Source organism: Cryptomeria japonica, chromosome 1, assembly GCF_030272615.1.
Source record: "Cryptomeria japonica chromosome 1, Sugi_1.0, whole genome shotgun sequence".
In the NCBI taxonomy this organism is placed as follows: Eukaryota; Viridiplantae; Streptophyta; class Pinopsida; order Cupressales; family Cupressaceae; genus Cryptomeria; species Cryptomeria japonica.
This window is the reverse complement of record NC_081405.1, coordinates 657,084,813-657,100,955: the sequence shown is the minus strand read 5'-3', so window position 1 is coordinate 657,100,955 and position 16,143 is coordinate 657,084,813. Positions and strand designations below refer to the sequence as shown.

The window sequence follows — 16,143 nt, the reverse complement described above, 5'->3', positions numbered from 1 at the left end:
AGACGTGGGATTTCCTCAAAAAAAAAACAGGTTCGAAAATTGTGGCGGAAAAACACATCGCGATTTTTCAAAAAACCGCGAAAATCTCTGCAAACCCTAACTGGAATTCAGGCCTGCAAACTGCAGAAAGCTTGCCCACGAATCTTTACGAAAAATAATCTCAGAGAAAGAATGCCCTTAAAAAAAACTTCGAACCAGAAACCCTAGCTTGCCAAAAACACCAACAATTTTTTTTCTTAAAAAGAATTGATTAAAAATTTTTGGAAATTATTTCCAGTTAGGAGGCCACAAATTTTATTTTTTTAAATGTAAAAAAGCCCATCGACCTAGGCTCTAATACCATGAAAAATTGATTGAACAAAATAATCGGATTAATTAATTGAACGATATACAAACGTATATATAGAGGTTACAAGACGATGTTCTATAAAAAGAACTAATCGTTAAAGTGAACTACTACAAAGCTAAATGCTAAATAAAGCTTCAAAGCTAAGTAACTAAAAAGTCAAATGACCGTTAAACAAGGAACTAAATATAGGTGACTAAAATATAATTAAATATTCTAATATACCCACTATAGCATTTTATTGCAAACTTTCAGCTTACAGGATTTGTGGTAGGGTTCTCATAATTTTGTCACTTATATACCAAACTCTGTCGATTTAGAATTTTTCGCAATCATGTACCTAAAGACTAGGTGAAGAAGTCATTTAAATCTTATAAATCAATAACAAACAAGAACTAAAGACAAGCAAAACGAAAAATAGACATTTTTAAGTCAGACTATATGTTGACGTGTCTAAAGCAGAGAAACGGGACTCGCCCGAAATCGCCTAAACTCGGCGAGTCCGGGTCTGAGTCAGGCCAAACGAGTCCCAGGGGCTCGGACTCGGACTCGGCCGAGTCTGGAGGCTAAACTCACCAGACTCGCCGAGTTGGCGATTTTGGCCCAAAATCGCCAAACTCGGCGAGTCCCGAGCCCTGGACTCGGCCGGCGTTGGCAGCAAATAAAAAGTCAAAAAAAAAATAGTTTGTAAAGTTTTTTTAAATCCGTTTTTTAATGTTAATTGTCTTCTAACCCTAAAAGTGACTTTCATTTCATTCACTTGCAAAAAAAGGAAGAGTAAAGTGAGTTGGGAAGAAAAACAAAGGTGCATAGAAGAAAAACCAGCAAGGAGGAAGCTCAAGTTTTCTTCAATTTTTCACATTGGAGCTACATTGTGTTTCGATTTGGTGCATCAAGAGTTGGATAGGAAGAGTTTGCAGCTCATTTCAAGCTTGTTGTAAGAGGTATGATTGTTTTTTTTAACATTATTTTGTTTCTTATATGCAAAAATTCCATTTTCTATTCATTTATTTTGAAAGTTTTACATTTTCTTGTATGCAAGATCTTTTGTATGTTTGTAATTTGTATGTAGCATGTAGTATGTAGTTGTACTATGTAGGGTTGTATGTAGGGTTTGTAAATTTTTTTTTTTTTAAATTGTAGGGTTTGACAAACCCTACAATTTTTTTTAAAAAAAATTTACAAACCCTACTTCAGTTTTTTTGAATGTATGTATTAATTTTATTTTGTATTTGTAATGTTTTATTGCAGCAAACTTCACTTTATTATTTGCCTCAACTTCAACTTTCACAAAACTATCCTAAAATGTCTACTTCGGCTTCTAGACCCCCCATGAGAAAGGACCCTGCTTGGAAATATCATGAGGATTTTCCAGGGCAAGGAAAGGGGCAAACAAAATGTATGTTTTGCAAAACAATATTCCATGGAGGTATATATAGGCTGAAATACCATATTGCTGGTGTGCGTGGACATGATGCCGAACCATGCCTAAAAGCAGTCTCTGAGGCCATACGTGATTGATATGTAATGGTTGAGGAGATTGAAAGAAAAAAGAAACAAAAGGAGGATCGAGCGGCCATTGGGAGAGAGACAATTTTAGGAAGAGGGACACAATTAGGTTGTGTTGGAGGCCCTTCTTCCTTACCTCCATATCGTCCCACTCAGTTTGCTACTGCTGGTGCTTCCGTTTCTGCTTCTGCTTCTATAAGTGGCAGTGCCACTACCACCGCCACTTCTCATGCTCCTACCACTAGTAGTCATAGTGGGAATGTTACCATTGGACCTAGGATTCGTAAATCTAGGTTGGATTCCTTCTTTGTGCCTCGCACTACTCCTGGGTCCCAACCGTCGCTTGAGGGCATGGGTTGGAACAAGGAGGTCCATGATGCTGCTAAAATGGCAATTGGCAGGTTTTGGAGCTACAGCTGTATTCCATTCTTTGTAGCCAGGTGAATGTTTTACTTTTATGTTTGATAACTTTGATTGTTTTAATTTTTATACTTAACTTATCTCATTGAATTTTTATACTTAACTTATCTCGTTGCGTTTCTTTGTGACAGGTCTCCTTATTGGCAACAAATGGTTGATGCCATTACCATATGCGGGGCAGGGTTCAAAGCCCCTAGTGAGAGTGATTTGAGGGGACCCATTTTGTCTCAAATGGTGGATGATGTGAAAAAGGATTTAGATGAACAACGCCACATATGGAGCACTAAAGGTTGCACCATCATGACTGATGGTTGGACGGATAGGAGAAATAGAACTCTCCTTAATTTTCTTGTTTCTTCCGCAAGTGATTGATTAATTTTAGTTTCATATAGTCTTTAATTTTTTATTTTTTATCTAATGGTTTATTGAATGATCATTGACCTAGCTTTATTTTTTTATTTCAGGGGGCACCGTTTTCATCAAGTTCATTGATGCCTCCGCCCATTGCAAGAATGCCACCTACCTATGTGAGCAGATAGAGGAGGTGATTGAAGATGTGGGTGAGGAGAACGTGGTATAGGTGGTGACCGACAATGCAGCAAATTATGTTGCTGCAGGTAAACTTTTGATTACAAACTAATTTTGTTTGCAAATTAATTACTATATTGTAGTTTGTACCTCCATTAATTACAATTTACAATGCAACAAATTATGTTGTTGCAGGTAGACTATTGATGGAGAGGCACCCATCTATAGTTTGGACTCCATGTGCTGCTCATTGCATTGACCTCATGTTGGAGGATATTGGAAAAATCCCATGGGTCAAGAGATGTGTAGAAAGGGCAAGAAATGTCTGCAAATTTGTATATAATCATTCATGGGTGTTGGCTCTTATGAGACAATACACAGAGCAGAAGGAATTGCATCGTCCAGGAATCACAAGATTTGACACAAACTTCCTCACATTGCAGTCCATGCTTAGGTCTAAGCCTGCCTTGAGACGTATGATTGTTGGTGAGGAGTGGTCTTCCTCATCCTATGCTACCACCCCTGCAGGGATATAGATGGCAGACTGCATTTTTGATGAGCAAGGCTTTTGGGTCCCTTGTGATGAGATAGTGAAGGTAATTTTTTTATAAATTCTACAATTTAGCTTCATGTTTTATAAGTTATTATATGTATTCTCTTATTTGCTCATTTTTCTAAATTACACAATATTTTCAATTTTGCAGTTTGTTAAGCCCTTGGTGGTTTTGTTGCGAGTTGCGGATGGAGATAAGCCCGCAATGGGCTATATATATGAGGGCATGGATAGGGCGAAGGAGGCCATCAAATTCGTCTATGGAGCAGATGAGAGCAAGTATGGTCCCATTTGGGAGATCATTGATAGAAGATGGCATCATCAGCTACATAGGCCCATCCATGCGGCAGCCTATTATCTGAATCCGGCATTCCGTTTTATCCCTTCTTTCAAGGCTGATGCGGAGGTCCTTAATGGGCTATATGCAATCATGGAGAAGATGGGACCTGCCGGTACTTCTCAGATAGACCTTTTTCGAGAGCTACAGATGTTCTCAGATGCACAAGGGGAGACCTTCTCTCGTCCTGTCGCCAAACACGCTAGAACAACTATGATGCCAGGTAAAAATAAATTGTTAGGCTTAATTTTAGTTGTATTCAATACTATATTGTAACTTGTTAAATGAGTTCATGAGTGAGACTGATTTTATTTATTTTTCTCATTTCAAACTCAAATCATTGGTGGAACTTTTTTGGCCCAGAGACACCAAATGTTCAGAAGTTGGCCATTCGTATCTTGAGCCAACCATGCAACGCATCAGGTTGTGAGCGCAATTGGAGTATGTTTGAGCACATACACTCCAAGAGGCGCAATAGATTATCTGTGGAGAAGATGAATGATCTCGTCTTTGTTCACTACAACCTCCGCCTGAGAATGAGAAAGAATGCAACAGTTGACATGTCTCCTATCATTCTAGATGAGGTTGATCTTGAAGCAGAGTGGGCCAATGAGAATCAGACAGCTCCTGGGACTCCTACAGCTGTATTTAGTGATGATGACATTGATTGGATCGACCAGGTAGATATAGAGGCTGAGGCTGTAGCCATGGCAGAGGAGGAGCAGAGAACACGAGCAGAGACAGGAAATACTGAGACTCGGAGTGACACAGCTGTTCCTGATGTTGGTGAGCATGACACAGTCATTCCTGATGTTGGTGAGCATGGCATGGTGTCACGGGGAGCAACTATGGCTGCTGAATCATCCAGGACCTACTTTAAACGCCTTCGCAGGGGGCCAGGGCGAGAGGGTGCACGGCCATCTCAGCCATAGGCTTGTACACTTGTAGTTGTATTTAGTTTTACTATTTACCTTTGGTATTTGTATGAAACATTTGATGATGATCATATGATGACATGGATTTTTTATTCCATGAGTTTTGTAATATTGTATACATTTGACAATATTTATATATCTATGTTTCTTATTTTCTTCAGCTACAATTTGCGTTTATGCTTATGTGATTGATGTATACTTGTGTATGTAATCAAATGAGCCGAGTTTAATGATGTTTTTGTGTCTTTAAGGTGTATTCAATAAAGGGTGTCTGAAACAAGTTTTAAATCTTTAAAAATCTCTAAATTTCTTGAGTTTTTCACTTTCCCGAGTCCAGCCGAGTCTGGAGCCGAGTCTGACGCCGAGTCCCGAGTCCGAGTCCGAGTCGGCCTTGCCGAGTCCGAGCCGAGTCCGAGTCCCGTTTCTTTGGTCTAAAGTCGCGGAACTACGACTCTCTCCAATCAACGCAGAATAGAATGTTCTCGCCGAGTATCCTATCCTCTCTTGAGATAAGGAAATCCCTAATGCTACTTTAATTGATCAATGGGGATGACCTCAATGTTTCAATTATCAAGTCTTGACTGCAGGATAACTCAGTGATTTATGTGATTTGCTGGGAGCACAAGGGGTCTTACGATTTTGCAACAAGATGGTCTGCTGCGATTTTCGGACTGGGAAATAAAACCAAAAGAGAAGGATTCAGGAAACCTAAGGACAAGGGTGATAACAATTGATGCAACGAGTAGACAGATTTTGATAAACCAGTTCTTGTTTTGCCAGACACACCCTCACAACTAGACAAGAACGGTGCAAGCTCCAAGGGATGAATGATTTTCAGACCAGAGACACTCGTTTAGGCACCCAATTCTGGCACAACCTAAGACGAACACCTGCAGTTGAACTAAGCACAGTTTGGGTTCAAACTAACCATGCACAGGGACCTACAATCAGCAAACCCCCAATGGTATGAACCAGAAATGCATCAAATACCCCTCTACACTTCACCATTAAAATCCTTGCACTCTAAAATTAACTAGCTGAAAGAAACCATGCAAACAAAATGAAAACAAGATGATAAACACCAAATCAATGTCTATATATTGATTTCAGCTGCCTATTACAACAATTTCTGCAACATCTTTATGCTATTCCTAAAATTTAACCTTCTAACTTCTAGCCTATTCTAACTTCTAAAATCTAACTACAAAAATCTAACCATCTAACTATCTAGAAAAATCTCTAACCCTTTACAATGAGAGGCATCCTGCCTTTTATAGATTTTACATGTCGAACTGGTGGCCAGGATTGACTGCATCCAAGGGTTGCAACCTGGCATCTAGAAGTTGGCAACTTTAACCAAGGTTGAAAAACCCTGCACATTTTAGGAAAACTCGGGAGTAATCGCGAGCCCTAATGGCGTGCAAGTCACTTGCAGAAATACTCGGCGATGAGTTTAAATAATACTCGCCACGATTTTTACGGCCAAAAAATCGCCAAAAAACGCAGAAACCCGACGCCAAACCTGGCGCCAAACACGAAATCTCGACCCTTAAGTCCGAAAAGGCGAAAATATAACGCATTTCATTTCCTTCACGCGACGACGGGAGCGGAAAAGGGCCACAATTTTTCCACGGGCAGTTCGTTGCAACTAGGTTTCAAACTTTCATCGGTCATCCAAGGAAAAACGACGAACTTCATTGTTCAGGTTCTTTTTAAATTTCTTCTTACTTGTTTAAAATCAAACTATGTATATCTCGATTTTTTTAAATTAATAGTATTATTGATTAGTGATTACAGTCTGATATATATAGTAATTTGTAGCTTCTTTCAAACTAACTGTATTTTGTAATTTGTATAGTTCACTGTATAACTATATATTTATATAATAGTCTGATTTTTAAATATTTGTAATTTTGTTATACAATTATATAAGTTGTTTAAAATCGATTTGTTTTACTTTTAATTATTACTATTAGTATTAGTGTATTACTGTTTAGAGTCCGATATATATATTATATAGTATATAGTTATAAAGTTACACAGTCTGATTTTTTATATAATTACAGTCATATTAGACTATTAGTTATTATAGCAAGATTCTTTTAATTATTACAGACTGTAATATCTAATTACAGTCATAATATACAATAATTATTAGTAATCTAGTATTACAGTCTGATAAATATACAGTCTGATTTTTTAATTTATTACAATCATATATATTAAAAATTACTTCCAAGCTGAAATATGTCGTTGTGAATGTATTATGATTGTATTAATATTTTGAAGAATATTTTGCATTTTATTAATTATTAACAATAACACTGTTATTCACAATTTTACTGTAAATTGTAGAGCTGTGATATAGATAGAATTAGGAATGTAATAAGTTAATAGCAGTGTTATTGTTTTAACTTTTCTAAATGTCGTCTCTCTCTTTTGCTAGGTTCTCTTCCAATTTTTTTGAAAGAAAATGGCTTCTAGTGGCAAAAAGTGAGACCTTTGTTGGAAACATGGAACACCAGGTCCAAAACAAGGAGACGTCATTTGTAACCGTTGCACCAAGATTATAAAAGGTGGCATTAATAGGTTCAAATATCACCTTGCACAGATTGAATGCCGAGATACCAGAGGATGTAAGAAATGTCCTGAAGAGGCTACGAGGGATGCAATAGCAACGCTTGAAGCATATGATCAAAGGAAGGCAACAAAAAAGAGAACAACAGACACAATGGCAGCCCCAATGGCAGATTTGAGTTCTATAGAGTCACATACAGATGTGGGGCCATCTAGTTCTTCCCTTGGGCCACAAATACGAGCAATGGGAAGTGTGGGCAGCCATATGGAAAACTACTTTGTTCCACGTAACACTCCTGGTGCACAACCTAGATTGCTAGGCACTACATGGAATAAAGAGGCTCACTAACAAGCAAAGGTGGCATGTGCTGGATTTTGGATCTACAATGATATTTCATTCAATGTTGTTTCTAGTCCATCTTGGGACCAATTGGTCACCGCATTGACTGTGGTAGGTAAGGGGTTCAAGTCCCCAAGTCTTTATGAGATTAGTGGACCATTATTGCAAGATGAAGTCCAAAACATTCACGCATTAGTGGAAGAGCAAAGGAGTATTTGGGAAAAGAATGGGTGGACAGATGGTAGGAATAGGACACTCATCAACTTTCTAGCTTTTTCAGGGGGACCGTTAGTATTTTTAAAATCAATTGATGCCTCCAATAAAGTGAAGAATGCAGAGACCTTGTGCAACATGTTGGATGAGGTGGTGATGGACGTGGGAGTGCAAAATGTCATACAGAATCTGACTGATAATGCAGCTGCATATGTGGTAGTCAGCAAACTTCTAATGGCTAGACATCCGACATTATTTTGGAGCCCTTGTACTGCCCATTGTCTTGATTTGCTCCTCGAGGACATAGGGAAACTAAGTTGGGTAAAGAAAGTGGTTGAAGATGGAAGGAATATCACCAAATACATCTACAATCACACATGGGTCCTTAATCTTATGAGAGAGCACACAGATGGTAAGGATCTTGTGCGATCAGGGGTCACACGCTTTGCTACCAATTTCCTCACCTTGCAGAGCATACTTGCTACATTGCCCAACCTGAATCGGGTGTTCGTGAGTGAAAGATGTTTGGGGAGTCCTTATGCTACAAAGCCTGAAGTAGAGAAGGTTGTGGTTTCCATTTTTTATTCTAATGTTGCCAAGATGGTGGAGGAGATCATCAATGTAAGTTTTGAAACTTTAATTGATGATTATTATTTAATTTTCTAATATTACAATCTACTGATTTTGTTAAATTTTTTATATCTAGGTGTCGGAACCGTTGGTGAGGGTGCTACGAATGGTGGATGGGGATCATAACTCCATGGGGTATCTATATGAGGCCATGGATAAGGCCAAAGAGGCGATTCAACACTTATATGCGTCAAACAAGACCAAGTATGAACCCATATGGCGCATAATTGATCGGAGGTGGAACCATCAACTCCACCAACATATTCATGTCGCTGCCTACTTCTTGAATCCCAAGTTTTTTTACTCCCCGAGTTTCAAAGTAGATGCAGAGGTTAGAATTGGCCTTGACACATGCATACGAAGATTAGTTGATGATGAGAACCTTCGAGACCTGATACTTGATGAGTTGCAGAGCTATAAAAAGGCCACAGGGCCATTGTTTTCTTCCCCTGATTGCAAACGTAGGAGAGACACCTTACGACCAGATGAAAAAAACATGTTTAATTTTATTTTACCATTTATTTCTCTCTTTAAGATTATTAAAATCTTTACAAATAATAAATGGCATTTTTTATCCTTGCAGATTTGTGGTGGGAAGATTATGGTGCCACAGCGCCTAATCTTCAGAAGCTTGCCATCCGCATATTATCGCAGCCTTGTAGTGCTTCTGGTTGTGAGCGCAACTGGAGTGTTTTTGAGGCCATCCATACAAAAAAGCGCAATAGGTTGACTCAACAACGCTTGAATGATCTTGTCTATGTGTGATACAACATTCGATTGCATGAGAAGAAGGTGCAAGGGCAAGATTCACATAAAGCACTTGACTTGGATGACATTGATCCATATGCAGCAGAATGGGTTGTTGCTCCTGATGATGTTGATAATGATTTGGATCCATTCCTTACTGATGAGCAGCTAAGTGAGTTGGAGAGGGCAGGAGAGGAATGGGATGCGGAAGTGGCAGCGCGTGAGGAGGAGCACGAGGTTGATCATGCAGCAGAGGCACCTGTTGAGGATGTTGCCACTACTTTAGCACCACTCCCCCAGCAGCAACACTCTTTTTTGAGCTTTAGTCGTAGGCGCACTTTATGATTTCTCATTTTCATTGAAACCAAAACTTGAACTTGATATGTAATCAGAATTTCAGAGATTGTTGTATTGTGGTCTATGACTCTATGACTCTATGTCACTATCAGTATGATACATTGAAATGTATTGAACTCTTATTCATATGTTGCACTTGTTTTTTGGTTTATGCTATGTACTTAACTCAAACTTTGATTTATATATTATGGAAATCAATATATGTTATACAAATTTGCTGTAAATGTGTGTGTGAATAATATTTTTTTTAAAAATGTATTTTCAAATGTTTGATAAAGATGCCAAGTATTGCCAAGTTTTTCCCCGAGTTTTTAAAAAAAATTGGCCTTGCCGAGTCATTGCCGAGTACGAGTTTTTCAACCTTGGCTTTAACCCATGCCCACTCAATTCCCAGTTATCTATCCAACCACTATCTCAACTACTGACAACTGTTTGGCTTCAATTTGGGTCTATCTGGTAGTTGGACATAGCTAACCTGTGTCCCCTTTGTTTTAAAATATCTTGCGCGTGACCCATAGGCAATTTTACATTAAAACAATTTCAGTTTTTAAAACTGAATTTCTGGAATTAAATCCAGCTGTGCATTTTTCTGAGAATGCATAATTTGGGCATTCTGTATGTTTTTCGGTCTTTGGTCATGGTGGTGGACTTTAACTTCATGGTTCAGCGGCATGCTTCCCAATGCTCAGTGCTGCAATCTCGCACCCCTGCAATGCATTCCTGCATCTTCTCTCCTCCAACTTTGAGCGCCTGACTTTGATAGCGATCCTTCCTCGATTTGCGTTTAAGGCTTTCTCCTGGTTCTTCCAAACGATGCCTTCCACCTACGAACAATCAATTTCAACACTGAAACAATCAATTTGAAAAATTAATTAAATTAATTTGACAAATACATTAAATTTCTTGGGCGAGGTCGAGCTTTTGTTTGGCGAAGTCAGGCTTGAGAAGCTCATTGTGAGATGTATCTTTTAAATGTTTTCGCTTTGGACATGAACTTCGATCCTTCGTGTTGATTCGCTCTCCAACTTAAACGAAATTCGGGCCTGAGAGGTTAATTGCGAGATGTCAATTTTGAATGTTTTTGCCATCCTTGTGAAATTTCGTGATTTTATCTAAGTCTTGGAATTTCGGGTAGTTGAAGTCTTTTGCGAGTTTTGGCGAATTTTGGCTTATTGAAGAAGTTGGCGCGATTCTGCTTATGAAGTTTAAAAGGCATTTGCAGAGGCATCCATTTCTCTAGCACAAGCAGACAAAAATTAAGGGGTCCCCTGTCAACTGATGCGGTGTGTGTGCGAGCACAACACTATACAAGAGAAAAAGCACAAGGAAAATCCTAGCCAACAATGAAGGGGGACTGCAGCAATTCTACCAGTCCTCTTCACCCAGGAAGCAGCAGAGTGTGCAGCAGATGTAGTAGTACAGGCAGGGGCAGAAGCATCAGGAGGGATTTAATAGGATGATCATGATATGTTTGAGGATGGTATTATTCTTCAGCATGAATCTTTACTATCCAGTTCAAGGGCACACACACAGCCTGCGCAGTTTTAAACAGAATAAATTTGTAAAATATTTAACCTGATTTGTTAAATTATAATCATATGACACTATGATGTGCATTGTACTCCTTAGATCTATAAATAAAGAAAAAAGTGCTTATGAGTTCTTCAAAATTATTTTTTTGCTAGCTGTTTTAAGTTTACAAATTTAGAATTTTTAACTGTCCTTGGTTTTTGCTGAGTCTCAAGTCCAAGTCAACTTTCAGGCTTGCCATGTTTTTTACAAGTCAGAGTTTTTGAACTAAGCCTCACTGAGTTCACAAGACAAGGAGACATGCTGGATTCCATCCAGATTTGAAACTGTACCTCCAAGATGGAAACATAAAACCTTCACCACCGGGATTAGTCTGAGAGAAGATAATTTACAATCCATGATTTTCTCTACCTTTTGATTGGGTGTGCATTGAAGAAGCTGATACAAGCAATAGAAGGATGAATAAGGTGCAGGTAAGTCAGACTACCTCTTCTAGAACTAGCCAAACAGTTGATTCATTAGTCAAGTATTCATTTTCTATCACTTCTTAACTAAAATTAGTGTTGAAAACAATCAAAATAATATACTCTATACAATTGGTAATCAAAACCATGTAGAAAAAAAAGGTGTTTTAATATTAAATAATAAAGTACTGAGTAAAATGGTATCATGCTTGCAATCACCTCTAGGGCTTCAAGATCTTCAGGAGAAGATTTAAGTGTTTCCTCAAAACGCTGAAGCTGAGCCTATGAGATTAGAACATTATATCAGTTTAACTACAGTTATAAAATTTTAGAATGAATAGAATAAAAGTTCATTAAAAATAAAGAAACATAACTCAAAGTATCAAACTAATGTCCAATGGACTTCAAACAATTAAAGCACCTGTGAGAATACAAATGAAAAACTACAGCAGTAGCAAGTATCTAAACAAGCATCAGTGCTCACTTTTTAATAGAACTGTCACTGTATATCACTAAGAAATACCCATTATTCATCTTGCAGCTTCAAAACTAAACGTTTGCTTAACAAATTTTACTACCTCAAAACTGGCCTTCTCATCTGCTGTACGCTCCAACTGCTCTACTTGTTTCTCTCCACTTCAACCACATCATCAAATGATAAAACAATTTCTTTTAGAAGCGCATTTTTTTCCATAATTGTAGAACTACATGTACTCTAGCCAAAGCAGAAATCTTTTAAGGAAAGAAATGAAGTCATCCACAATAAAGGCAACTGTCATCAACCATTATCGAGCAAATGGCAATTCCATTTAAAATACTATATGACTTTTAGTTTACCACCTAACTGTTAAACACTAAAGAAATTTTTCTTCAGAAACATAAGTTAAATATCTGCCGTCTAAAAGTAAAACACAAGAGTCACAATAGAGTTGCGATAAATGCAATCCTTCCCGAATATTCTTTCATTCAGTACCATTCTGGCCAGAACTCATGAATAAAATTTAGCAAAGAAATAATTAGCTCTCTTCATGAAGGTTATAAGGAAGGTACAATCTGCCCAAAACCAACATCAAACCTGGAAAATGGATGGTGTCAGCAAGATGATAATGTTCTAAAAGTTGATATAGATATTATGGAAATTGAATAACAAAATTAGATATGTTAGTAGAACGGCAGTTAATCCATTGTTTTACAGCTAAGTATAGCCCTTTGAGATGTCAGTTTATGTTACTTCAAAAAATGAGATACATACAGCTTATCATAGAAAACGGGCAAGTGGAAAAAATCACTCGTTTAATAGTTATCAAATTGGCATTAACATGGTGAGATGTCCCTGTGAAGTCAAGCAGTGTCAAATAGGAGGCCATTGAGTTACTACGTCTAGCTGTTCAAAGTTTCACACAATCCTTTTTGCCATTATTGTCAAGAGCATGATTGCTTCCAAATGGACTGTTTGCAAGTTCTGGTGTAGATTCATTAATTCCTTTTCATTTCTCTATTGTACCTATCAGTTTCTTTTCATTTCTGTCTGTCACAAAAATCATTATTAATGGAATGTTTAGTCAAACTAACTCGTAGGTGCAGAAGCTAAGTTACCAGTTCAGGTTCAGGCATGGGGATTCAAGTATGCCGACATGGAAAAAAAATTGGGGGTTTGGGCTCACTTTGAGTATATCTGTACAAAATATGTAAAAATCATAAATATATAGATATTAATTTCAAATAACCCAAAAATATAGCTGATACTAAAAAGCAAAATAAATAAATATATATATGTTAATAAAACCAGATACCACTTACATTTATATCATAAATTTATAAAACATATATTTACAAGATAAATTTATATAAATTTAAAAGTGTTAATAGATATAATTAACACTTAAAAACTGAAATAAATAATTAAAATTAAACATTGTAAATAATTAACATTTAACCTATGTTAATGAATTGGCAGGTTTCCAGCCTGGTTCCTGGTACAATTTGTTCTAGAACCAGATTGTAGTTTGATTTTTGCCCTTTGAAACGTTTGGAATTGTCACCCATTGAACCCAAGAGATTCCAGGCTAGGAATGCAATTCCTGACTGCGATTACGATGTTTAGGCACTTTTGTTTCATCCTTTTGTGTCTTTGATCCTTGCAAAATCCTAAATGACAGAATTTTCTGCGACTTTATGGATTTTACTTGCTACAAAAGGAAAGAATAGAGATGTATAAAACTGCAATAGATTTTTTAAGGGGTAACCACTGGATTTCTTCAATAACAGTCTGATATGTATTTTTATTTAAATTTATGCTGCAAAGTTAAAGGATAAAAAATTTAAAAGCTATGCTTACACCTGGGCATTCCAATTGATAGAGGATTGAGGAACACTAAGCTTTAGGATCCACTAAAGCTAAAGATGGATCAGAATACAAACTCCTGGAAGGGGAAATGGCTTTCATGGGCTTGCAGATTAGTTATGCTCCAAGCAGTGATTTCGGCTCTCCCAATTTATCTTTTATCCTTTTTAACTCTAACTACCAGTGCAAATTCTTTCATCATCAAGAAGATGAGAAACTTCTTTTGGCAAAATACTGAAGAAAAACAAAAGATTGCTCTAATTGCATGGGATTAAATCATTAACCCTAAATCTATGGGGGGTTTAGGAATCAAAGATCTTAAACTGCAAAACAAAGCCCTAGGAGCCAAACTAGTCTAGAAGTTCATTAAAGATCCCAAAGAAACATAAGTTAGGATTATGGCAACTAAATATCTACCAAATGAGAATCCCCAAAACCTCCTTAGGGCTAATTCTCATCTGAAGGGTTCTAGAAATTGGAACTTCATTGTCTCTTATAGAAATTTAATTTCAGATTCCCTATCTTGGGATATTCATGATGGAACCTCTAGCCTTTTCTAGGAAGATTCATGGGGAGGATACCCAAGCATTGAAAATTCTCTTAACATACCAACAACATAGCACTAGCTTAAGCAACACTGGGGATTCCGAGTCAGTGACTATACGGTTTTGGAAAGGACCTCTAGCATGCAAGGATGGAGCTGGAAGTCAATGGAAGGATTGCCTATTCCAATTGCTGAAATAAAACAATTTTTAGATCTTATAAGAGTAAGAAATATCAACCCTAGAAGAGGGAAAGATATTCTAATTTGGGCTTCCTCGAAAACAGGTCAATATAATGCCAAAGATGGCTACAGAGTTCTAGCTAACTCTCGAAATCAAGAGGAAAAGGACATTCCAGTTAGGCTCTTTTTGGAGCAGTAAGATCATCCCAAAAGCAGGGATCTTTGCACGGTTAGCCTTCAAAAAGACAATTCTTACGGCAGAAAAGTTTACTAAAATGGGCTATGAAGGGCCCTCGAGATGCATCATGTGTAAAGCCCATGCAGAGACAGTTGATCACCTTCTCTTGAATTGCCCCTTTGCCTCAAAATGTTGGTGATGACTTTGTCCAAAATTGGGGTGGATATCAACCTTGCCTAATGATATAATCTCCCTTTTTCAATGCTGGCCTCTTTCTTCGAAAGAAAGCACTTTGAGCCAGATTCTGGAAATTTCTCCGTCCTGCCTTGTTTGGGAAATTTGGAAAGAAAGAAATCGAAGACTCTTTGATAATAAAGCCAAGAGATTTGAATCAGTTTTAAGCTCAATTGAATCTTCAATTGTTGAGACAATAAACTGCGAACTAGCTTTCTCAACAGATTCGTCCAAAATTTTCTCTTCTTGGGATGAAAGTATGAGAAATAACTAGCAAGGAATCAAGATTCCTCCTTCTTTTGGGCAAAAACCTAATGCAAGAAAGGAAGCTATATGGAGTCCTCCTAAGCAAGGATGGTTAAAACTAAATTTTGATGGAGCCTCCAAATGTAACCCAGGCCCTTCAGGTATAGGATATGTGGTTAAAGACCACTCAGGGTCAATCATTGGAAAAATGGCCAAGCCAATGCCACCGGATACCAATAATATAGCACAATTTAAAGCTTTATTGTTAGGCCTACTAGATTGCCTCAATCATGGGTTAAGAAACATCATGGTGGAGGGAGATTCAGAGATAGCAATCAATACAATCAAATTGAAGAAAACCCCAAACTAGCGGCTACAGGCAATTTTGGATAGCATAACTGACAATCTAGCTAAACTAGAGCAGTACAAGGTTAAACATATCTACAGAGAAGCGAATATTGAGGCAGATGCTCTCTCAAAATCTGCAGCAGAAGGCAGTATGAGGTTAAACATATCTCAGAAGGAAGACAATCGTGTGAAATACCTCAGTGGGCCAAAAAAAGAATGTCCAAATTTTGCGAAATGCTCTCAAACCCCGATTTTCGCCAACTAAGGGTTAAAATGTCAATTTTGTCAAAGTTTGCGAAATAGGTGAAAATCCCGAAAATCGCCAGTAATGGGTAAATTCCAAAAAAATTTAAAAGTTAGCAAACTGGCTAAAATCGCCGAAATTCGCTGTAGAGGGCGAAAATGTTAAAAGTTTTTAAAGTTTTCAAAATAGCCCAAAATCCCGCAATTCGCCAACTAAGGATAAGTTGAAAAAAAATTTAAAATCTAAAAAGACCCTCCAAAACGCCGAAGTTCAGCAACTAAAGGTGAAATTGCAAAAGTTACAAGGTTTGAAAAGGCTCATTTATCGCCGAAATTCAAC

At 37.5% G+C, this 16,143-nt stretch overlaps 1 protein-coding gene across 5 annotated transcripts in view; it reads right to left on the bottom strand.

Moving 5' to 3' along the window:
* The window catches only part of LOC131050449 (uncharacterized), a 256,321-nt gene that overhangs the window by 149,807 nt on the left and 90,371 nt on the right, over nt 1-16,143 (bottom strand). For all 5 annotated transcript variants that reach the window (XR_009106948.2, XM_057984628.2, XM_057984626.2 and 2 more), the window contains 2 exons: nt 12,065-12,122; nt 11,706-11,768 (listed from right to left, as the gene is read on the bottom strand). Coding sequence is in view for 4 of the 5 variants with exons in the window: in XM_057984628.2 (XP_057840611.2) it covers nt 11,706-11,768; nt 12,065-12,122 (121 nt within the window). In the remaining variant the exon portion in view is untranslated. The remainder of the gene's footprint in view (nt 1-11,705; nt 11,769-12,064; nt 12,123-16,143) is intronic.